This window comes from Plodia interpunctella, chromosome 11 (assembly GCF_027563975.2).
Source record: "Plodia interpunctella isolate USDA-ARS_2022_Savannah chromosome 11, ilPloInte3.2, whole genome shotgun sequence".
NCBI classification, from domain to species: Eukaryota; Metazoa; Arthropoda; class Insecta; order Lepidoptera; family Pyralidae; genus Plodia; species Plodia interpunctella.
In genome coordinates this window covers 2536941-2562055 of record NC_071304.1, presented here as the reverse complement: position 1 = coordinate 2562055, position 25115 = coordinate 2536941, and the positions used below count along the sequence as shown (strand labels likewise).

The 25115-nt window shown below is 34.0% G+C and overlaps 1 protein-coding gene across 1 annotated transcript; it reads left to right on the top strand.

Annotated features, from left to right (window-relative positions):
* Nucleotides 1–21: 21 nt before the first annotated feature.
* LOC128673737 (klaroid protein-like) lies at nucleotides 22–24680 on the top strand. The gene is made up of 12 exons (XM_053751791.2): nucleotides 22–572; nucleotides 2878–3052; nucleotides 6986–7095; nucleotides 9183–9338; nucleotides 12638–12839; nucleotides 13327–13522; nucleotides 13986–14092; nucleotides 14711–14828; nucleotides 19082–19687; nucleotides 20110–20280; nucleotides 20533–20645; nucleotides 21630–24680. Exons 1-12 carry the CDS (start codon nucleotides 415–417, stop codon nucleotides 21906–21908), a joined length of 2391 nt encoding a protein of 796 aa, XP_053607766.1. The 5' UTR covers nucleotides 22–414; the 3' UTR covers nucleotides 21909–24680.
* Nucleotides 24681–25115: the final 435 nt, after the last annotated feature.

Here is a 25115-nt window from a genome sequence, read left to right as displayed (position 1 = left end):
ACTTAACTCGTAACGTCTTTTGCTGATGACGTCATCAGTTTATGTTTAGCGATTGTGATGGTGATGTTACGAAATTAAGGTTTTCTTACAATTATTGTAATGTTCGCGTTTTATCAACCTCGGCAAGACGTTCTTTTGATATATTCGTGATTTTATGAGTTGTGTGAACCCCCTGTGTTTATTAATTACGTAAAATTAATTATATATAACAGCGACTGGACTGCATTACGTTACTTTTGGCGGCATCTCACGAAACCACAGAAATAGATTTCCTTGTGCAACAATCTTTGCATACTAAAACTGTGAACTAATTTACATTTGGACCGGTTTTTGAAATGGGTCAGGGCCCTTCGCTTGTTTTGCATGTGAAAATTTTGGAAGTGTTGTGATACTGAGGGAGGGACTGTTGAAGGCATGGAGAATCCAACGGTTTCGGAATTGCGGTCAAGGTCGCGCTCAAAGACTCCCTTTTTGAGGTCTAGCTGCGATCGGGAGAATTGTAATGAGCCCGATAATCATACGCACCACAAGTCTGGAAGGAAAACTCCAATTAGAAGGAGCACCCCCGTGAAGTAAGTAATTTATTACTTTGTTATCAAATATCTTCTTTAAAATTTGATATGTGATACCCTATTTATAATAATACGAATATGATAAGTTTAAATTGGAATTACGAAAGTGAGGTTGACAGTCATGCTTATACTTCCTTTTATTAAAAACAACATCAAAATCTTTCTGTGTATGTACCATGTGTTTACCTATTAATAGAATTACATTATTCTGATCTAATCAACTGTTAGCATGAGTTATACTTTATCTCAATATCAGAAGTGTTTTAACATGTGATTGTAATCAGAAACTCATTGTTTCTGATTACTTGTGTACCTATCTTTTCATCCCAAGCCTTATCTATGTTATCTACTGAACCAATGAGAGGATGTTAATCCACAGATTAAAATACCATTCACATCTAGATACACGTTTTCAATGAGCAACATCTTGTTTTCTGTGAAAAAAAAAATTGTTTACATATAATCTATGTTTACCATGTGAGAACATCAACGATTTTAGTGATTTTCGTCAACAATGAGAGGTATATTTGTTTACCTGATACTAGTGATACTAAGATCATGTACGCAAGCATGTCCAGCTACAAAAAATTCATTCAAGATCAAGCAGTACTTACCTATTGTATGTACCTGAATTGTCTCTTCCTAAAAATAGTGAGATGAAAAATTATGGAACCAAGTGGGTTTAGAGCACTGTCCCGTATAGACAGGGTAGTGGGTTTATTTCCTGCCCTATTCCAGAATTTTTTCATCTCATTATTATTTTCAAAATTGGAGAAAAGCATGTGTGATGCATATCAAAACCATTTAAAAATCTCTTCCTAGTTTGAGACAAAAGTACTATTTATTCAAACCACAAATTTTAATGTCAATACTGATTATTCATTAGCTTGCATAATGTTTTATGCAATAGCATTTTGTTTTTCATTGTCAATGTTCTGTTATTCTTTCACAAGTATTTTCTATTTGGTAAGTATGTTACAATTATAACTCACCAAATTCAAATTATAACATTAACTATGTGTTATCAACTTAACCTTATATTTCAACACATGAAGTGTCTGTCTATATGAAGCTGAATATATAAATGGTCAACACTCAATAGCCTACACTAAACTTATATTGTACCTATGGAGCATTATTATGTCCATAATAGTGAATACATAATAAGCCAGGTACCAACACTTAACAGTAGAAGTAACAACCAGGACAACACTTGTGAGAGATTACTCTCTCACAAGTTTTGTCCTGGTTGTTACTTCTGCTGTTAAGCTGCTATCAATGACAATTAATTCAATGCATGAAATAGGTATATCAGAGTGTTCAAATTTGGTAAATCACAAAACAATTACAAGGTTAAAGTATTAAGGTGAACATTGAACAAGGACTTAGTCTATGATGTCATGGATCTATAAACTTGCAAGGTTGCTCATGGGCCTATTGTGACATACTGTGTAAACACCATTCTATTTGATCTGCTCATATATAGGGGCTCTAATGTTGGCTTGATTTCTATAAACTTGTACTAAAAAGTACTATTATAGTTTATAGTACTATATGTATAGATTACAACTTAATTGTTGTTATATGAAACTCTCTTAAAAATATTCTTTTAATAAAGAAAAATCTTGTTTGGCAAATTTTTCTTAAACATTTTCATACTTTTTAGAAATTTATGAGAATATAACAAAATATACAGAGCACATTTATAAAGAATTGCAATAGGGTTAGATTTCTGATTATAATGACTGAAAAATGAAAAATGGCAACACATCTATAATGAAACAATTATAGATGTGTTGCCATTTGTTTATAGAGCAGATTATGATAATTAATTTATACTTCCACCAATAAAATATTGTTTTCCTTCAGATAACTAAATTCATATTAATTTATCAAATTGATAAGTAACAGTTAAAGATACATAACCTTGTGAGTTTCGTTCTTTTATTTGCAAAAGTAATAGTTACTTATTTTTTTAAGAATATTTTTTTAACTTATTGTAATTTTACTCAATAAAAAGTTTCTATTGTAACAAAGCAGTCTTGCTGATTTGTAAGTAAGAGCACAGGTTATAATACTAGCTTTAACACGCGCGGCTTCGCCCGCCTAAATTTCTTACGGTAAAATTTACGTTTCCGAGATGAAAGGTAGGTATCCTATGTGTTCTTTCCCCATACTTTAAACTTCATGTATGAAAAATTTCAAGTAGATAAAGTTACACACAAACAAACTTACTTTCACATTTATAACATTATAGTTAGGACTGCAATAAAAAGCTGTATTTCCTGTCAATTCTTATTTCCAGGCAGCTACATTCAACAAATAAGGTGACTTCAACCGAGCCTATTATAGAGATAGATGATGAGGAACCATTAGCGCACCGCACCCGACAGTCCACTCGGTCTGAGAAGGTGAAGACTTCGGACTATTCATCTGAGGATAACTCTGAGAAAGGACATGTGTCTAAAGAGATCTTTCAGGTAAGCATTCCAATATTATAATATTTATTAAAAAGGAAAGTGTACCTGTTATCTTGGATATCATAAACATACATAGTAAAAGATAAAAGGAACAGCGTGAAATGACTCAATTTTATGTTCAAAAGTTGCTGTCAACAGACTTTATAGTAATACCTTTAAGTACTGTTTCTTTTCTGTTTTGTTCATATATGTATATGAGTAATGCAATAGTAGTTACAAGTAATATATATTTTGATTTGTAAGACAAGTAATATATAATTGAATATTTGCTTTTTCTGAAACACTTCAGATACATTAAAATATGCAAATGAAAAAATATTCCCAGAAACATTACACACTTTTGCCTTGACTTGAATTGAAACTATATGAAGAATGCAAAAACCGCAAAAAAAAAAAACAAATTTCCTTTGAATCAGACTGTTATATTTAGTGCGGACAGATAGAAGGCGCGCCGCCGCATCCATTTTAAAACTGTAGCATTTGAGCGTAAAAGAAATGAACACAGATGTGTCGCTTGAGTATTGGAGGACAACATTTATAAAATGCTATAGAAACCCTAATGATCGACGTTAACTAACATCGCATAAATAATCAAAACAAACAAAAACAAAACACACATAAGATAAAAATTATAAATCTTCGGCTGAATCTTTTTGCATATCGAATACACAGGATTTTATGTAAATCCCGATCCTATGTTTAAAATATTGTCAACAAAAAAATGGGGAGTTCCCTTCTTCATACAATATTTTTAATTATTCACCGGTCCTACATACGATGTACGTATTTTTCTGTACTCTAATTGCATTATGATGCGATACTACGCTGCGCTTGCGCATATGTTTGCGTCACGCGCGTGACCCTCAAATTCACGGAACAAGGTTACGCTGCACATTAGGCTACTGTTTTACGAGAGTACACAAATTGTACGTGAATGCTAACATAAAATCTATTTTAGGTAAAAGAATAAAAGATATATTCAGTCAATTTAAATAAAAAACTTTGTTAGACAGTAAAAAGGTTCTACCTTCAGCTCATGAAGACATCCCAGAATTTCACAGGATTAGTTCAGTTTATGATGAGTGGGTTACTTTAAACTTAAACCCTAGTGGTGGCTTAGTTGGAGTGGGACTCACTCTAAACTTTTTAAGAGCAGAAAAGGTTGCTGGTCTGATGCAGAAGGCTCCCTGTAATGCCACTTTCAATGAGACTAATGTACTCTTACATTTAAAACATTTTCAAATGGAATGCTAGCGTGATACTGATAGCATGTTCTATTTATACAACATTTTAGCTGTAACGGCCATAGTTAATGGACCACCAATCTTAATTAGATTATAATTATAGCGCGAGCATCAATAACAATGAAACTATTGAATTTGCCCACCCACCAGTGCACTATTTCCTGAAGCAGAAGCCCTTTTAAATTGAATCTTATTATTATCACTAAAGAAATCATTTCTGATTAAATTTAAATGTCTCTTATCAGGAAGCTGAATCAGAGCAGAAACCATAATGCTATATCTACTTATTCTGACCTTAAACAAAGTAATATTAATCAAACATTATCTTAAATTGGGTGCACTTCCAACAGGAACCCATAAATGTAACTGAATATAACCAGAATCCTACTTCCCCCGCGTCGGTTTATTTTTAAATTGCCGGCTACACATATGGTATTATTACAAGCCATCTGTGTTTCAGTTGCGCCTTTGAAAAGGTCCAGTGCGTGATTGTGTAGTGGATAAAAAGTATTTTAATTGAATATTATCCGAATCTTGACCTAAATAAGCGGTGCGCCGTATTTAGGAGGTACCAGGGTGGCATAGGAGCGAGGTACGTTCTAAAACGTTGCTATGAGATGGTTATTTTGTGTGGAGGAATCGATATGGGAGTATCTGTTTGAATTTTTGTGCATTGAAGATGATTTTGCGGTCGTATAAGGTCAGTCGTTTTAAACCAAATTACCAGTAACTGCTATAGCAGTCGTGGTCAAAAGTGTTAAGTTTATGAAGGGATGTTTTGTAAACATATTTAGATTAAATGGAATGTGACATAAATTTTGTTAAACGACTTCCTTCATTTTTAAAGAAAGCACTTAAGAAATTTATTTTAGTTCGATTCCTCAAATTTTAGTTCAGGTATTTTTGAGCGAAATCCGTTGGTATTCGGGCATTCCCGGAATTCTATTGGAAGATCAAATTCTTAGAAAGAACTGCGTCGTATTGGCCCTGAAGAATGGCTTCAGTTAGAGCTATCGTACGAAACAATCAATAGTTTTAACTTTTCTTATCATGACTGAACATTGTTTGAGCCTAGCTTGATAAAAAGCAGTGCTATGTACACTGTATTGTTCCCTACTAATAAATCTAAATCTTTCTCAAACACTCAATATCGTTGTTTTTTAATAATGAATTTTACGAGCTTAGACGCGATGAGGGGGATTTTGTTTTATGTACAGGACAAGTGTATTAAGGGTATTTATTACACTTAACATTTGGTATTGATAAAATACAATATTGTCACATAAATATCATAGGCTAGACCCCCTTCCAGTTCACATACACAATCCCCTGTTTATACCATATCTTCTGTTTTATCATTATCTGGTTCATTATACATATGTACTTAACTCACTCAGGTTGTATACCATTCTTATCAGAATTAATTTATTTGGTAACTTCCGTGCCGTGTGCGGCTGTAAACCACTTCCTCAATACACGTGTGGCCATGAAATACGCAGCAAAATCGGGACGTGATTCCGTCCCTAACAAAAAAAGTTCTATATTCCGATGGCACTATTTTTTTTATTAGTTCATTCCTATCCAATCCATGCTAAAATCTGTGACTAAAAGTATAAATGTGAAAGTGTTGTTGTCTTTTTTCGCCGTCAAAACGGCGCATTGGATTGTGGTCATTTTTGAAGACAATTAGAGAGTGAGCAACAGCTATCCTTACATTTATAAAAATAAGTACCTCTGTCGCGTCTGTAGTCTGCAGTCACGTACCGGACTGATTCTTGTACGATTTTTACCGATAGGTGTATAATTTATTAGGTTTTACCCGACATATGTCGAGGCGGGCCGCTATTTAAATGATAAATCACATTTGTTTGTCCAACCTGCTAACAGTACAAGCAGCCTCAACAGAAACCAATGCCTTTTATTTTGTTTCGCATAAACTACTAAATTTTTATTTACTTTTTAGTAAAATCAGTAATAACTAGCATTTCTCGTGGCCCACTTAAAGTGAAAGACCCTACCAACTCGAAGCCCAAAAGTATGAGTCATTACTCGGATAATTTCACGGAGTGGTTACCAACGAATTCTTAACGTAACACAGCGTTTTTATCCGCCTAACTGTTGCCGGTGACTTCATTCGATGACAAAGACATAGCATTTTCATTACTATTGCAATGATAGGACGATAAACGTGGTTTCTAAATATAGTAATATGACATATACGTTTTATGATATTATACATAGTTTTACCCGCGGTTTCGCCCACGTAAATTTCCCACGGGAGCAGTTATTTTTAGGGATTAAAGGTACCCCTATATCCTTCCCCGTACTTCAAACTACAAATATATGCGTGCAGTGGTAACGAACTTACTTTCTCATTTATATACTAACTGCGTCCCGAGATTTCGCTCCCGTGGGAATTTCGTGTTAAAAAGTATCCTATGTGTTATTTTATGTTATATTCTACCCGTGTACCAAATGTCATAACAATCCGTCCAGTAGATTTCACGTGAAAGAGTAATCTTCACATACTTTCAGTCTTTTTAAAATTGTTTAATTTAAATTATTATTAAAGACATTAAAATATCTCATCTTGTTATTTTACGTCTCAACTACAGATCAATAAACCATTAGCCTTGAATAAATTGGTGCGACCACTCAACAGATACTAATTTGAGTGATCTGTCAACAGAACGAGATCAACAGCCGATATGAGCGTGTGGCCACCACCTCGCGGTACACCAGCTTCGGAGACTTCACCCTCAGCCCAATACATACGGCCCACAATGTGACACTCGACAGGTGAGCACTTTTATTACAACCTTATATTTAGTTTCACCTGCCCCGATGTTTTTCTGTCTGTAATTAATTATGTCAAATTAAATTTCGCCAATTTCCGCTTGTCCTAGTTTAAATTTTCCACGTCGCTTTTGTTTCCACGACAATACATAATTATTGTTAAGCATGATTTTATTGTCGACCGTTGAATGCAACCAGATCTTTCTTACGACAATAAAATCTTTTGGCAAAATGTTATTTTTGTAAAAATACTCGTTTTACTAAACCTTTCTTTTCGGCCAGTACAAGTGGAAAATATGTTAGAAAATAAAACAATTCCCGCATTTTGATCTTGTGTATCTATTCAAGTATTTTTTGCAATATAAATCATGGTGTCTACAAGCTTAAAGTGATACTTGTTTTCAATAACTTAAGACATCTAACTAGAACACTAAGACCTAATAATATATTGAAGCAACATACATCATTCACCTATCCTTATCCCACTCTATGAGGGTCTGTACAGCGGCAATGTTCGACTTGATGATGTTAATCGACTTAAATAAAACTACATACAATAGTATTAAATTACAATATGCATTCCACGTAATTTTACTTGCCACCTATATCACAAAAACGCCTACTTATAACAAACTGTGCCTTACGTCAACGAAAACTTGACATTGAAAAATACATAAATATATTATTAGTACCAGTGACCTAAAGTGAACGTGCAACTTAACACAATAGAAAACATTATGTAAATCGTTATGGAATTCAGAATGAACGTTATGTTGCACACACTATATCCGAACTCAGATGTCGACGCGAACATTGCGTAGTTTCTATCAGAACTTTTATTTATGACAAATCCGCGAACTGTTTACCAATGGTGTATAGCCAGCATTAACCAATGTACTTACTATAATCTTCCGGCACAGTTGGCTCAAACCCAAACTTTTCTATACAAATATGACGGCATATGCTGCTAAAGTAAATTATGTATTCTGTTTTTAATAGCATAATATCATAGTCATTAAAAACGTGTATTTAATTTCAGACTGCGTAATTTTTTGTAATATTTCGACGTCAAGCTAAACCTTGAACTACATTCTCAAGTTCAGTATATACCTAGTTTGCGAATTTTTGCAATATTATACGTTCCCACGTTGGCGTCTGTAAGTAGGAAAGCGGGCCCTGGGTACCGCCGCTCAACGGCTGCGAAAGACACCGTGAAAACGCTCAGATGAACGAGTCTCTTCGGCTTTTTTAAGAAAGTTTATTATAGTGTTTTATCACTGAAATAAATGAAAATCAATACACGAAAGATACGTAAGTACAGTCAACTAGTGAAAGTTGACATTTTCTGACGTTAGTAAAACCGGCTTAAAACTTTGTTGGAATATGGAAATGAATTCAAATTCAAAATTATTTATTCAATTTAGGATGATATACATCAGTTATTGACGTCAAAAAAATTACTTAAACTAAGTCTACTGCCGGCTTCCAAAGCGCAGATGAAGAAGAAGCGGCGCAACAAACTTCACCGCAGCCTTTCATTCATTAACACAGATCGTTTAAACACCTGTAGATATGTACGCTACGTACTTTAAAAATACGTAGCGTAAATATATCAAAATAGGAAAACGAGTTGAATCCATTACAGTAACACACATCTTGTTTACGACACATTAAAGAGATATGAGATGTGCACCTTGTACAGAAATTCCGTGCGCCTGACCTTCGAAAGTTTAACATACTCGTTTGTTATATATACATGCTGACCATACTAAATACAGATAAGGTAGATTGATGTACACTTCAACTCTTATTTTTCAGACATTTAACTTAACATTGTGTGAAGTTTTTTACTACGAAGTTTAAACAAAGTTGCACTCCAGTCCACCTCTGTCATTCCGATTGGCCATGGTCACCAAAATCCGTGTAGTTAACTGTGACCACATAGTATAATAGAAAACTATAATACTTCGTCTGGTATGGCATAATTTGGCAAAATCATTTATTTTCGGTAAGAAATAGAAGAAATTGCTACAAATGTGTTATTGTGCGTATATGGCCTTAATTTATACTATATTCAAATTATGTTACAGGTCAACCCGCTTCGGCAGCCCAGCGTACAGCGCATGTTCGACAGACAGTTCGTTTGCCGAACAAGCGCTCGCGGACACGAGCGCGCTGCTCGACCGCGATCCGAGCGCCGAGCATCTGCCCTACCGGCTGTACAAGATGGCGGGCGAGTACTGGAAGTTAGTATACTACATTCCATTATCACACCTCTCGCCACCGACGGGGGATTTAACCTCACACCCTGGAGCCCAAAATTTTTTCACACCCTTTCAACAGAACACAGCCCTACTTAAGTACCTACCTGTTCCTTCCTGATTGAATTGTTTAAATAACGATAAGAACGTTAATACCAGATTCATTAACAAAATTAATCCAGTCCGATCACAAATTTTGTGTACAAAATGTAGAGCATAAAATCTCTTGTTTAGCTGAATATGATGCCCAAATAGCAATTTGAAGTGATTAAGTGGCTTCCGTTGGCGTTTATTACATTTGATTTAGTAGTATGTGCATTCATGTTACAAAATCATCCGCTGATTTTATTGCCTTTTTATTGATAATTTCGTCCATAAATTTAAACAGATGCAATAACCTGGCCAGTAAACTGTTCACTTCAACAACTTTGAAGTAAAAGCAAGAAATACAAATTGCATACAAAAACATTTTTCTAATCATGGGAATACTAATTTCAAATGCGCCTCTTATCTACATTAAATTTAATAATTATAATGTAACCTAAGATTCTCACATTTGTATCAAGTACAGAGTTCATCAAAAAAAGATAAATTTTGATATTATTTTTTTATATGGAAATTCCAATCACAACAAGATGTTTCTGTTGAAAATCAAAAAATAGCGCGCATTGCATTATGACTTCCCGCCAAAACAACGCTGTGTCAACCCAAACAGAAACATATGAGGGTAAACAAAAAATAATGTAAAACTGTCTGTGACACCAGCTGGCTGGTTCGCGATATTTTAATTTATTTAGTAATGTTTTAATACTGACATACTCTTAATTTTGACATTTAATTTAGGTTTATTATTTTTTTGTAAGTAAATATTAATTGTGACTATCATGGCAGTTGTGAAATGTGTGGATTTGGAGACGATCGCACAAGTCGTTACTGTAAGGTGAGCTTGCAATTAAAGAGAAAATTTTGAAAAGAAGTTCCTTAACCAAACTTGTGTTCCAAAACCGATTTATATTTTAACAGAGACATATTGATTACAATTTAGCAGGTAGACTGAATAGTTTACTTTGAATTAACGGTGGTCGTGTCCTGACGAAGGAATGTTGATATATTCAAGTATATGAGGTATATTTTACGGGAAGGTATTTTTCTAAGCCGTGACATATTTAAGAAAAACTAATTGTAAATTTTTTGTAAATTCCACTGCTTCAAAACTAAAGAAATGCAATCGATAACCGTATGTTTCTTGGAGTTTTCTTATGTTTAATTAAGAAGATTTGCATTACTCTGTACCATTATATTGCCTACAGCCACTATTTAAGAAGCCATTGGCGTATTCTAATATTATAAATGCGAAAGTTTGTCAGGATGTGTGTATGTATGTTTCTTACTCTTTCACGAAAAATCTACTGGCCTAATTGTTATGAAATTTGGTACTTTTTATCCCGAAATTCCCACGGGTGCGAAGCTTCGGGGCGTGGCTAGTTCTGTATAAACATATTTACAATTGCCTAATCATGTCATACTTGTCATTGGTGAGAAACACTTACTACTAGGTATTTGATTTAGTATAAATAAACGGTACTTCCGATATAAATATCAAAAAATATTTGCAATTAATAATCTATTTTTAAATAATTAATCTGTAAACTAATCTATAAAAATATTTATATAATTGATGTAAACTTTATAATAATTATACCTGCAAAGATGGGTTTATGCCTGGACAAAATTGCCCATAATTTTAGCCCAGGCATAAACCATACATGGTCTTGTGGTAAATTCATGAATATTATTAGGCCATTGAAACGCAATGCTCATAGACATTTGGTGAGCACCAAACCGGGCCGACAGGCACACAATAATGTATTACTCTATATTTGCATCGTTCGCGCCGCACGCAAATGTCAAACGCCCGCACTTGCACTGTGCATTTAAATAGCATAATAATGTGGTGAATTTTCGCGATTGTTGTGTTTTTTTACGCCAATTTGTTTTCCCAGATAGCTCTAAGTGATACTTTTGAAATCGACACGTCAAGTAGTCATTGAATCAAGTTTAAATTATCCTAACGTAGTTATAATTCTGAGAATTAATATTTTGTGTGATCTGTTACATTGAGCTTATTAATAGTATAATATGCAAATTGATTCATATCAGCGTTCGAAATTATTTTAACAGACAAACTATTTAAAATGGCCTTGCTTTGGCTAATTCTAAAATGTTGTGTGCTTTGCTTTTTGACGAAGTTTAAACAATACTTACATGATCCAGAACATTTATGTTGTTGCTTATTTTAAATATATTTTTTTCGGCGGTAACTATGTCATAGATTTTCTAATCTTCTATGACACTTACTACACTAATTAGTTAGTAAATTAAGCAAGATAATGTTCGCACATCAAAATCTACGCTAAACGTTAGTAAAACTATGTTACGCTATAAATAGAATGCTTGTGAATCACCGTTCAGTACCGAGATGAAGTTGGTTTTCATGGAGTTTCCTGTAAATCTGTGTTGTTTTTAAGAAAAATTTACAGGCTAAATATTATTGTAATGGAGAATTAAGTTACGTGGAAATGTACAGGTATTTTTTGAATTTAATTACTAGGTATTTCTTAACAATAAGTATTTCTAACTTCGATTTAAATTATGGCATTCAATAATCTAATTGTATCCTCGATTATTTTAGAAGCCTGTATATGAAATGTGTCCTGTTGAAATGAATTTTCATATCTGACTATTTATGCTTTATTTGTATAGCAAATTCAAAATGTATAGATCATTATATAAAACTTGTTTCGAATCTTGAGGAAAAAATGTTTAGTTTATGTATGTGATGGCCAAATTTTCGATAAGCGGTTTAATTAAACCTACAAACCAAAACTGATACTACAATTTTAGACATTTTATAATATTGCCAACAGGCTCATTCAAGACTTTGCTTCTGTAGTGATCTCTGGATATAAAGCAGTTTAACCTTTAACATAATTTTATTAAAATCTGAAAAGCCGTTTGACACGATAGCAATTAATCTTACTAATATTAATTATAAATACATTTTTTATATAATTATAAATACATTTTTATATTATATTAAAGGTCACCGGTCAACATATTGTAATCCGACAGATAAACTTACTGTTATATAAAACTGCGTATACTATGATTGGTCAGTTAGCCCTATCCACAACACATGTGAGACTCATTTTTAAAGCTGTTTGATATGTTACATTAGGTTATCTATGAAACAGATTTTAAATATATATGTGACTTTCTTTCAGCAAATACCCCAAAACGGACTACACATATTCGCCGCTGTCGAAAGACCGGGTGGAGCTCGCGCCGGGACAAGTCGCGGTGCCGAACATGTCTCGGCGGTCGCTGTCACAATTCCGGATTCAAGGCCCCAACACCACCGCTGATGAGGTGGACCGCCTCGTCACTGCTACTTGGCAGGCCAGCGCTGTCAGGAAACGATTTACCGTGAGTCGACATCATGATTTCAGCCACCGGCTTTCTGCGTCATCACATTGACTACTTGGAAAGCTTGTAATCCTGCATTTTCTTGCGATTTTGTCAATGGTGATATATATCCTTGTCTCTGCTACTTGGCAGGCAAGCACTGTCAAACGATTTAGGTACCGAGAGTCAACATTATCATTTCAGCCACCGGCCCTCTCCATCATATTGAATAATTGAAAAGCCAGTAAACTGAATAGCGTTTTCTTGCGCTAACATGGTTTTGAACCTACTCCAAGACTATGCATTCCTACCACTCTAATCACAATTCCACCAACAAACCCGCCATACAACTAAAGTCTTCGAGTTTCTTAACTCTGGGCCCTGTCTACCCCGCAAAGAGCAGTTTAGTTACATAGTTTTGGTTTTTTTTTTTTGCTTCGTAGCAAATCGTTCGCAAATGATAGTAATGGACAGACGTGTTGTTTTATGATAATATCTTCTTCTCTAGAACATAGACAGTTCAGACGACGAAGGCACCTACCTCCGCGGCAACGGCGGCTACCACCAGCCCGACCAGCGGTGGCTCCTCACGCGTCTCCTGGTGGCCATCCTGACCACCGTCACCACGGCCACCAGCTCCGCCTACAGAAAGGTTGTGGGGCCTTCGCATCGGTATCCTTACACTGACAGAAGACCAGCTCAGGGTATGTGGATTCTCTGATTTGCCCTGCAGACGCGTGGTTACACTGTTTTGATACATCAGTAAATCAACGAGAAATCCCAACTAATATTATAAATGTGAAAGTAAGTTTCTTGCCTCTTCACGTTTTATCTATTCTATCAATCTTATTGATATGCATGCAAGTAGTTTGAAGTACGGAAAAGGATATAGGGTACTTTTTATCCCGAAAAAAAACTGCTCCTGTGGGAAATACACGCGGGTGGAGCCGGGGGCAAAAGCTAGTTTAATATACTTGTAGTCACTCAACTAGCACTCACCAGCTCCATACCCACTCAGTCGCCTCTACTACTTTTTTATCATTTATTGAATACAACATTAAAAACATATTTATATAACAGTTACCGACTTCTAGTATATGGACTTTCTATGAACCACACGCTTTATCGGAACGAAAATTTATCTAAACCATATATTTACTGTTCCAGCGGGAATCGTATCCAGGACAGCATCAGTGGCGGCGGCGCCGTTCTACTGGCTGTACTCCATCATCAAAACTGTCATCACCACCACCGTCACCACTGTCACTGAAACGGTAACTTATATTATCACAATTTTAAAAAATGATTTTAAAAAAAGTAGGCGAAGGCAGAAGATGGAGTGGGTTAGCATCAGGATATTGCTAAAAAGGATGAAAACATCAGACAGGGAGAAGTAGAGGAGAATCATGCTGTACCGACCCCACATAACCACTTTATGTGAGGATAAGAATTGGCGGACAATGATTACTTATATTATCACGTCAGAAGTCTTTTCGTCCCTAAAAAAGTACCGTGTGAAATTTAAACGGGTGCAGCCACGGTTAATCTAGTACTATATCATTTAAAATTTGACATGAAAAAAACGTGACTGTGGAGGTTTAATTTTTAACCCCCGACGCAAAAAGGGGGGTGTTATAAGTTTGACCACTAAGTCTGTCTGTGTACGTGGCACCATCGCTCATCAACGGGTGGTTTAGTTATTTATTTGATAGCTAATTTTTATGCTTTGGTTCTTGGATATGTTTGATCAAAATTGTTTCAGCCGTTCAAAAATTGTAGCGAAATGTGAATGAATGAATATTGAAAGTCGGGGTTTTTTTTAATTTGTTTATAAAATTAACTTGTTGAATAGAAGCTTCGAATTCGGCTCTGAAGTGTTGATTTGTTAACAGGTAACATCAAACCACGTGTCCGCAAGTGAGAAGTACTCGCGCTCACAGACCAAAGTCGCGAAGAGGAGATGGTGGCCGTGGCTGTTGCTGCTGCTGTTGCCGGCTGTCGGATATGGATGTGAGTTTATTTTTTATTTTGATTATGTATGTATAGATGTACATACTTATTATATATGATATACCAGCTATCGGTGTAAATATTGATACGAACCAACTTGGTATATATCTCTCATCTCTGCATATGCAGAGATGAGGTTGCGTTCGGGGCTGTGATGACGTGTAGCCTAGGGTCAGCGTGAAAAATAACCTTAACTGTTTTAATGATTCGGCTGTGATTTTACGGCCGCCTGACGTTAACCCTACTTGATAACGCTATTGTTGCTGTCTAGGCTATGTTTTCCTTAGTCGCCTCGTAAGACATCTTGCTTGAAATACCGCAATAAATTAATCTACATACATGTATCGCTATCAAAACTTTTACCGATATTAATATGTTATTCATATGTCAATTTGTTTTGTACACCAATTTAATTTCGATTGGAATATACAAGAGCGAAGATCTGTTGTTATATTTTTATTTCAGCTGGTAGCATTCATGTGTTTTCCCACTTTTCTCACAATTTTCTCGAGAGTCTTTCCTTGTTTATGTAATAAGAAACCTTTTAAATAGGTTGTGACAAAGCAATTCATTTCAGCGCACTATACATACGAGAACTGGGATAGTGTGGCGATGCCAAACTTTACAGATTTCCAGTTAGACTTGTCCGAATTCGCCGCAATAGAACTACCCAAAATCGCCCTACCCAATATAACGCTATCAGATCTAAACATCATCCCGATCAACTTGACTTTGCCGGATATCAATATAACCCTGCCGGATATAAGGGACAACCTGCCGGAAGTGACGAAGACGTACAGGGAATATAAAGATATAGTACAGAACAGAATGTCCGATGCGTCTGATTATGCGAAAGTTGTTGCGGAAAGCTGTTTTGAAGAAGTGAGAAGATTTTGGAGAGGAATCGTTGGATGATTATATACTTAACCGTATTATGTTTGCATTTAGAAAATCAGGAAAGGGAAATAAGTGATTTACAAATGATTATATATTTTGGTAGATTTATACAGTAGTTTAAAAGTAAATTGGTTCGGGTAACGAGAAAGATTTTGATGTATTTTTTAATAAAGTGCTTTTAAAAACATGAAGAGGTAATATTTGTTTAATCTAGGTTTGTTTTCTAAATGCGAACGTAGGCTTCACGTACTTAAAAACATATTTTTTGTTATTTTTTCAGATATAGTTAATTTCATAGAAATAGCAATTATTTAAATATTTAATTTGATTCATAATATATCTTTTTGGGTGCATGTCATACATGGCACCATAGCACTTGTTTATAGAAGACATTTTTACGATTAACCGTCTTAAGATACATCATCAAAAATGTTTTCTTTCACACACTTCAATATTTTTAATTAATTTTATACGGAATTTATTTAAAGGAAAAATATTGTTTTTATTTTAGTTAGTCATCCATAGAATTTAATTTTAACAATTTTTCTTGCGCCTATTTTAGTTGTTCATAGCTTTATATAATTCACATAATAATTTATTTCAACAGTGGAATTCACGAAATATTATATTGACGAATAATTTATTTATTTTATATTATAATTATTGATACAATTTCCATTCCATCTTCAGTTATTTATTTCATCAGTTATATTAATGTTATTAGGTATAGATGCTTTAATCCTTTCATGTCAATCAAGGATGAGTTCATGGATCTACAAAAAAAACGGGCGTAGTATCATTTTATGCGGCGAAAAAAAAATGCCATCTAGAATATCCATCCCACAAAAGTGGTCTCAATTGATTTATTTGCATAAGTACTAATTCGACGGAAATTTTTTCGGCATTTGACGGCTTTTCAGTAACCTAGATCTATGAATATTTTTTTAACAACGTACCTTATCTTAACATGACGTGGCCATCATTCGAGTTTTAATTTTATAAATAGTAATTATTATTTTTGGTACAAATTATTTTATTAAGAAATAAAAAAAAAAAATTACACAAAGAAAGATTATGAAAAAAGACTAACCCCCTAGTCATAAATATTTCTAATATTACTTTTCTAATACTACTTTAATCGTGTTATTCCACTTTATTTGGTTGTAAAGAATTTGGTGCCTATTATTATTATTATATTTATGCGCCAAACATAAGTGAATAAAGCGAGATTTGTGAATGGACAATCCATATCCATGGATGAACCTTCCATATTCATAAAAAAGTAATTTATCAACGAAGTCCCGCATTTATTTATAAAGCTAATGGTATGTCGCTTCTGGATTTTGAATAGATGTAAAAAAATTAGGCTTAATTTGAAGAATGAAAATGGAAAAAAAAAACCAAAGAAAAACGTGTTGGAAGCGACATTATATAATCTGACTACCTTGTTACAATTTTGATGTGTTAAAAAAAATACTTTATTCAATGCAATGTTCCTACATAAACTTTAATATTATGTTTGTATAATTCTTGAATATTAATTGTCTTATAGCAGAAAGTATGAAATGTCAAATCGTAAACAGAGAAAAGTATAGACATCGTCATGTCTTCCAATTCGCTTATATAATACAGACAATCGCGTGTTAGAAATATACGAGGCAGATCTCTAATATATTTTGTCCCTTATCGAGCTACCTGTGTATTGTTTAGTCTATCTCATGTGGCTACATTCACCCTTTGTCTATAGTTTTCTATGTCTTTGTGTCAAATAAAAAACATGTCGGTTCAATGCCGTGTAGAAAATGCTTCGTCATGCATATTGAGTCATAGTTTAAAATCTTTTCCTTATTTTGTTAAATTGACGAAAGTTATCTCATTATGGCAAGCCCAGTAACATGTTGTCGTGTAAAAAATTTACATATCGTCAAATTACCCTTATTGGACATAATGTGGCGGTAATAGCCGCGAATTTCCAATGAATTCAGGTAAATTACGCAGTTGACTGTACAAGGAACATTACGAAGCATTCTCTAGACATTTTATGAGCGCTCAAAAACAAGTCTCCTTAATACTTGATTTTATGGCTTTAACTGTACTATTTATTTTTAATTCATATAACATTAATTATTAATAGTTTGGGGTTGCTTTAGAATATAAGTTAAATTGTATTTTTTTCAATGTTCCCTGTGAGTTGTATTTATTTAATGCTATATAATTATTGAAAAAATATGAAATGTGTATAATGCGAACTCATTTTGGTTGTAATTTTGATCAGTGCATTGTTGAATATAGTTTTGTTTAGTATGGCAGATCCCATTATTGTTTTGTTTATAAATTATAAGTAAAACAGTAGGTCCAAACAACTCAACACTCATTTGAATTTGTCGCTCAGGTGGCGGCTTGTACCGCGCCCCAAATTCTTTGATTAAATTTGACATGTGTCACGCTACTGTCAAATCATTGGCCAATGACAACACAGCATTTTACCTTATCTAGGTATTGATATTTGGAGTGTAATATTTTGTAAAACCCTCCGCCTTGTCTGTATTAAAATTTCCAAAAAAACTTATTGTAGTTTAACATTAGTATGTTTTTTTTTATCGAACCAACACTGCACTGATCACCGAGCGCATTCATACGCTTATTTTAATTTTATCATAATTATGTTATGTATGTGTTCAGATTTATTTCATCATGATTATATTTTTCTAAGTAGCCTGTCTTTCTCTTCCATCCTATCCCACATCCTTCCCTGTTGCCAATCCGTATCAAACTAGCGATCTTCAGCAACGTTTTGACTTACATAACCGCCAGAACTGACTAGATAGAAATGAGGCTTACCGTTTCTTTGCTCACTAATTGGCGCCACTGGCGAATGAGGTCCTTTTTAGTATGGATGGCCGTTTTTTAAAAGCCGTCTCTCAGAAATTCTTTCAGATTTGTTTTGTAAATGAACTTTACACCAGCGAACCTAGCGACGAATTCAATCGTGTTATTTGTTGTCCGAATTAACTTTAATGATACGTGAATCGAAGATGTTGAAAGGGTACTACTAAGGACAGAATACTGCAATATAAAATGTCTACTTTTGTTAGAAATAGTACATACATCGCTAGTTTGCTATGGCTCTTATTTATCGAAACCGGGGAAGGATAGAGGTCAAATCATCACCTATATGAAAGTGGACGCACGCTACACTTTTAGGTGAGTGTACATTGTTTTATTTATTCGTATCACTCTGTCCTTCCCCGATTTTCATTTTTAATTTTTTAATTTACTTTAGCGTCTCCTATATGGGAAGGACAGAGAAAGAAGCGCTTAGGTGGTTTTAAAATAAATGTATTTTTGTTTTTCAGGTTACAACTACTCGGACCAAATTATACCTCAAACGCCAGTGATAGTAGACACATACAAATCCCCTCAAATAGTCCAAGACCCTGACTTGTCGAAGCGAATGGCGGCTCTCGAAGACTGGGCGATAAACGTTGACACAAAATTGAAAACTATCGACCAGAAATTGTCCAACTTCGACAACCTAGAAGCTCAGATTGAGCAATATTCACTGAAATATTTACAGCAGAATTTAATTCAAGTTTTTAATTTGAACGATAATAGTGAAGCGATAGCGGCTAAATTGAAGACTTATTTCGACAATCAGTATTTAACTAAGGAGCAAATGCAGGTCTTGAGTCAGGAAATTCATGAAAGGTTGATAAGTTCTTGGAAACCGGAGATGGATGAAGACAAGATTCGGCTGATGATTCAGGAATACCTTAGTGTGTTTGAGCGCCGACAGATGGAGCTAGTGACGAGGAAAGTGAGGGAATACTTGAGGGAAGTGGAAGTGCATCATCATAATACTGGATTTGATGTGGAAGCTGTGAAGAAGATAGTTGCTGGTATGTTGGAGGTATATGATGCTGATAAGACTGGACTGGTGGATTACGCGCTGGAATCTGCTGGTAAGTGTATTTTTCGTTTTATTATAGTTTGCCAGAGGCCATTGCGGCTTCGTTCTGGTAAAAACATAAATTATATACACACTATCTACATCAAACTATACTATCATACAAAAAGACGCAGCAGAGAATTTTGTTTTATAATATGTAAGAGTGATGTCTTTAAAAGCTGCCAGAAATTTCACAATCTTTAATTTCTATTTCTTTATTGCTAGTTCGTTAGTTTATACGAGCTTATGTAATTTACTGACTAAACATGTGTTCTCTAAACTATTTTTGTATTACTAAACTATTTTTGTGTACTACAAAGTAGTGTTTTGTTAAAAAAATACAAAGTGTCTTGCCTTAATTTTTAATTAATTTCAATTTTCTTAATTACTTTAATATATATTTATATCTTTTTAATTTATTTTTTTCTCAACCAGGAGGCCAAGTGGTATCGACGAAATGCACGGAGCTGTACCAGATCAAGACCAAACAGTATTCTATCCTGGGGCTGCCCGTGTGGTGGGTGTACACGACCCCGCGGTTCGCGCTGACGCCGGGCGCCATGCCCGCCGAATGCTGGGCCTTCCAGGGCTTCCCCGGGTATCTGGGTGAGCTTACCTTCTCTCTTTCATTTTATTTTTTAGGGTAAAACGAGAAGTTTAGTACTAAGTTGAAGTTTTCACAGATGTTTTATTTCTATTACGGCCTAACATCAAATAATAAAAAAAAACCAGAATGAAATAAATATAAATATTTTTGGTCCGACTCGGCGTACCAACGTTTTCATCTCACTGTTGTTTTCAAAATATTTGTTATCTTCAAAATTCTGATAATTTTGCAAGATTAAAATAAAATTTCAGTTGTCCGCACGTACGCCATCATCGAAGTGACTGGCTTCTCCCTGGAGCACATGTCGAGGCTGCTAGCCGTCGACGGCAAAATAGAGTCGGCGCCGAAGAACTTCTCTGTATATGTGAGTACGAGTACACCTGTTTTACCGGGTTATGCGCTAAAAAATAAAAGGCTTGTTTAACAACTGCTTGAATGAAATTTGTAAAAGCTTGTAAAGTCCATACCCAATAATACCTTTTACGCCTTTTAAATTGTTTGCTGGTAGTGTGGTAGATATTATACGTACGAGTATTAGAGGCAATGGAAGTGAGAGTCACTAATCTTGAGAATATAATTATATATTTTTTGTAACCCTAGTTCCACTTTTAAAAAAGTTTTGAAACTCTTGTTCTTCTATTTTGTCTACGAGTTGTTTTTTTTTTGTTTAAAATAAGTTAATTCAGTGGAAGAGTTTATTCAACTGAATACTATTTGAAGAATTATTATAATAAATATATAATAGTGTAAACTATTAGAATTAGTTTCCATGAATAAAAACAGCAATATAACAGTTTTTTTTTGCAAGTGTGTTGCATGGACTATTGCGGATGACGTTTTGTGTTAGTGAAATAGCATGTTTATATACTAATATGGCCAAATAACTACACCGGTTTTACTCCGGTTATGGTATTATAATATTTACCCTGCTAATAGAAAATTAAATCAGTTCACACAGTGCTGGGTTCTTTTGTAATAGAATATATTTGTATGCTTGCTTGCTAGTGTTTCCACCAGATTTAATATAATTTTCTGTCGACATCATTATTAAAGTAAGTGACAACCATCATTCTCTCATATAGTTGCTGTACTCTTCATAATCATAAATACCTAAAGGATTTTAATGATAACTAAAGATTTTGAAGTAACGCAGAGTATAAGAATATTTTTCTGACAAAACATTTACTTTATTTAGAATACAATAATGCATTTATCTAACTAGATAGATTTTTGAAGATTCTGGAGTTATCTGATCGAATGTATAAAGATTTCATTATTTTCCAAATCTCTCGAAACTTCAGATTTATTTTCAGTTTACATCCTAAAAAAATGTATGAAATTATTACAGGGCCTACACGGAGAAATGGACCCAGAACCTCACTTGTTCGGCGACTATATCTACGACGCCAACGGGACATCCATACAGTATTTCCCAGTGAAGTACCCCAAGACTACCAACATTGGCGGGGTGAACTACCCCGTCGCGTATGACATCATAGAACTAAGAGTCGAGAGTAATCATGGCAACCCTACCTACACGTGTATCTACAGATTCAGGGTGCATGGCAACCCTCTTTCGGACATTCGAAAAGCCACCGAAGATAGCATTAAGGAAAGTGAATCATAGCGACTTAAAATAGAAACAATATATCAAGGATAATTATGTGAATCATGTGTGAATTTGTCTATAGAAAACTGTAGTGTGTGCGTTTGTGACAATGACAAATGTGTTCAGTGAAACGTATGATGTCCATTCCTAGAATATCGTAACATTTGTGGCCTTAACTTATTACGGTTTTAATTTTCTAATGTAGAGTAATGACAAAGTACAAATGTTCATAACTTCACTAGTGACTGTTATTAAAAACAAGTTGCAACATTATAAATCTCATACAACGCACAACGCCCATTAAATACGCTTAGTTATGGTTTTTTTTTTAACAATTTTTGTGTAATTTTTTAAAGTATTTTAGATTTGTATTAATTAAGATTGCGATTGTTAATTTTAGAGTTTTATTGTATGTATTTGTGGTAATTCATTATATATGCATGGGTCTTCACAGAAAGATTAAGTCGAGGAAAGATAGGCATTGTCGATTCCATACTTTTAAAATATAATTTTACTATCACATCTATATTCAGCAGTTCGAATAAATATTTTATAACTAAATATAGAATTCTCTGAGAGGTACAAAATATAAAATCGTTATTTACTACGTAGGAGAAAGTACTTATAACGTAGTGTGGATATTTTTATAATTAAGAGGTTGGGTGTCGTAACTATTTGTAAACATACCTTTGTCTCAAAATTAGGAACAAAGCTGACCGAACTGCCCAGAACCTATTTTTTATTTAAAAACAAAACAGAGTTCCTACAAAAATGCACTTAGATCCATGCTTTAGGTCATTTTCGAACTAGGAATAAGCGGGAACTAGTCCAGTTAGATATTAATGAATTCTATGCCAATATAAATTAAGCGTTTATTTTCTCAGTAATTAAGGATAAATTTCTATTGGGAACATTTATGCGGACGCGAGCGCCAAAAAGGATCGTGATAAATTGACCACATTCATCTCATCCATGTGAATGTGGCAACGTTAGCTACATTATATAAAAAGGTTCGTGCTAAGTCCCATCTCTCTTGTCTTATCTCTGCGCTCGATAGGTTAATACATATGTAGTTATATGATTAAAGCGGAAAACAAAAAAAGACGTTTAAGCGCCATATCCCATTGCTCCGTTGCGTATCGTATTCCTCCGTCACCTTGACGGATCAATGTAGAACAACTTATAAATTGTATGAAGTTTCGACGTCGAATCAATGTCAAAACTCATATAAACCCGTCACCTTAGTAATATTAGATTTTTTTAAAATTAAGTTCAGCGTGTACTTTTATTTATAGTTTGAAAGTTGTGACAGCTATTGTATTTTATTATGCTATTTTATCTTATCGAGTTAGAGCCAGCCCGACACTAATAATAAAGTGAAAAGAGCCTTGTTGTCCAAAATTTAATACTTACAGACATAGATTAAATTATTCCGTATTTATGTAAACACGGATCATCCCAAAAACAGAACCTACTCACTGCCGCCGTTGAGTATTTACTAATTTTCTATGCATTTCTTGAATATCAATTTTAGAATTTGTACACTATTTTCGTAGGAACACTCGGGGATGAAAGGATTACTTTTTAACATTTGGTCATCAGGATCTTGATAGGATGCACAAATTAGCAATGTTTTAAGGATTTGAATACAACTGTTGTAAGATTGTGTTCGTGTATGGAGTGATAGAATGTTAATGTGTTATGTTAATGTCTTCATTTGACTGACAAGTTTTATTTGAATTAAGTTTTCAGTCATTGTAAGTCGAGAAGCACACTTTCTAAATAGTATGTGTAGGTAGTGTAGTTTAATTTTCGATTAAAAAACTTTAATTTGATATAGATACAATTCAAAATTAATTTTATTGCTGATTTTGACAGGATTTCATCGGTCGAAAGAATAATTCAATCTAATAAGTACAATTTCAGATTTTTTAAAATACTGCTATATTGAGCCGTTATAAACTTATTGGCACATTCCTTTTTTCGCGATTAGTTGAAAAGTATTTTGGACTCATTGCACTTTTCTTATAGGTTTCAGTTTTCGCAAAATATTAATTTAGGGTGACTTTAATACATTGGCAATATTTTGTCTACATGCTCAGTCCATGATTCTGAACTTCTTTTAGTATGGGAGTAACTGCGAAATCGCGAAAAAAAATCAGCTGTTCTATACAAAATTAAATACCTAAGTTGTGGAAAATGTATGGATCAGTTGATTTTTTTTCGCGATTTCAAGGTTGCTTCTATACGAAAAGTTGTTCAGTACCACTGAGCATGTAGATAAAATAATGCCAATGTATAAGAAATCATCCTGTATACATATCTATAAGTATTTAATGTTAACTGTATAAGAGTTACCACTAACAAATTACTGCCTGTTAGTTTCACTCATATCTTGACTTGCAATTCTATACCAAAAATAATGAAATCTATTATGTACCTATTTATTTGAAATTTTTTAAGGTCACGGCAACAAGTTTATGTATCATTTAGCTTAAGGAATCCACTTACATATTTTATATTGTCTTATTTATAATCGAAGGTCTTATCGAACAAGAGATTTTACAAAAATTTTAAATTACTTTCCTCGCTTTAACGGTGTACCCAATGTTACAATAGTGGATTTTTTAATGTAGATATTAACATTATTGGCAAACAAAATATTGTATTATGTAAGTCTATTTCAGATCTTTATTTATGTTTAATTTTAAACTGTTTATATAATACTGCTTTCTATTGTAATTATTACAGAGATATTGTGATGTTCAAAATAAAAATGTAAACAGAAAATATATGTTTTTATTGATGTCTCTTGGTGTTCCTATCAAGGATTTTATTATTTTATTCGCATAAAATAAAATCCTTTTTAGTCTGCTTAGCTTATATACCTAGTACCTAAACGCTTGGATAATTAGAACTATAACATAGTGGAACAAAATTAAATATGTGTGCTTTTATAGTGATCCAGATGCTCTTTTTTTGGATTGAGGAGTTGCTTTAAAATCTGTGTATATTCTTGAATGTATACAGCATAGGACTGAGATTTTAGTCGCGACTTATACAAAAGAATCATTTTCAGGAATATTCACTACTTATTACTACACCAACTACTTTCTGAGATCTAATAGGTGGCTCGATGTTTAAATTGAGAAGCCACCTTTCCGTTGACATAACTTTGGATGTGTTGATATGTGGTGGTACAACAAAATTACTTTCATATAATAA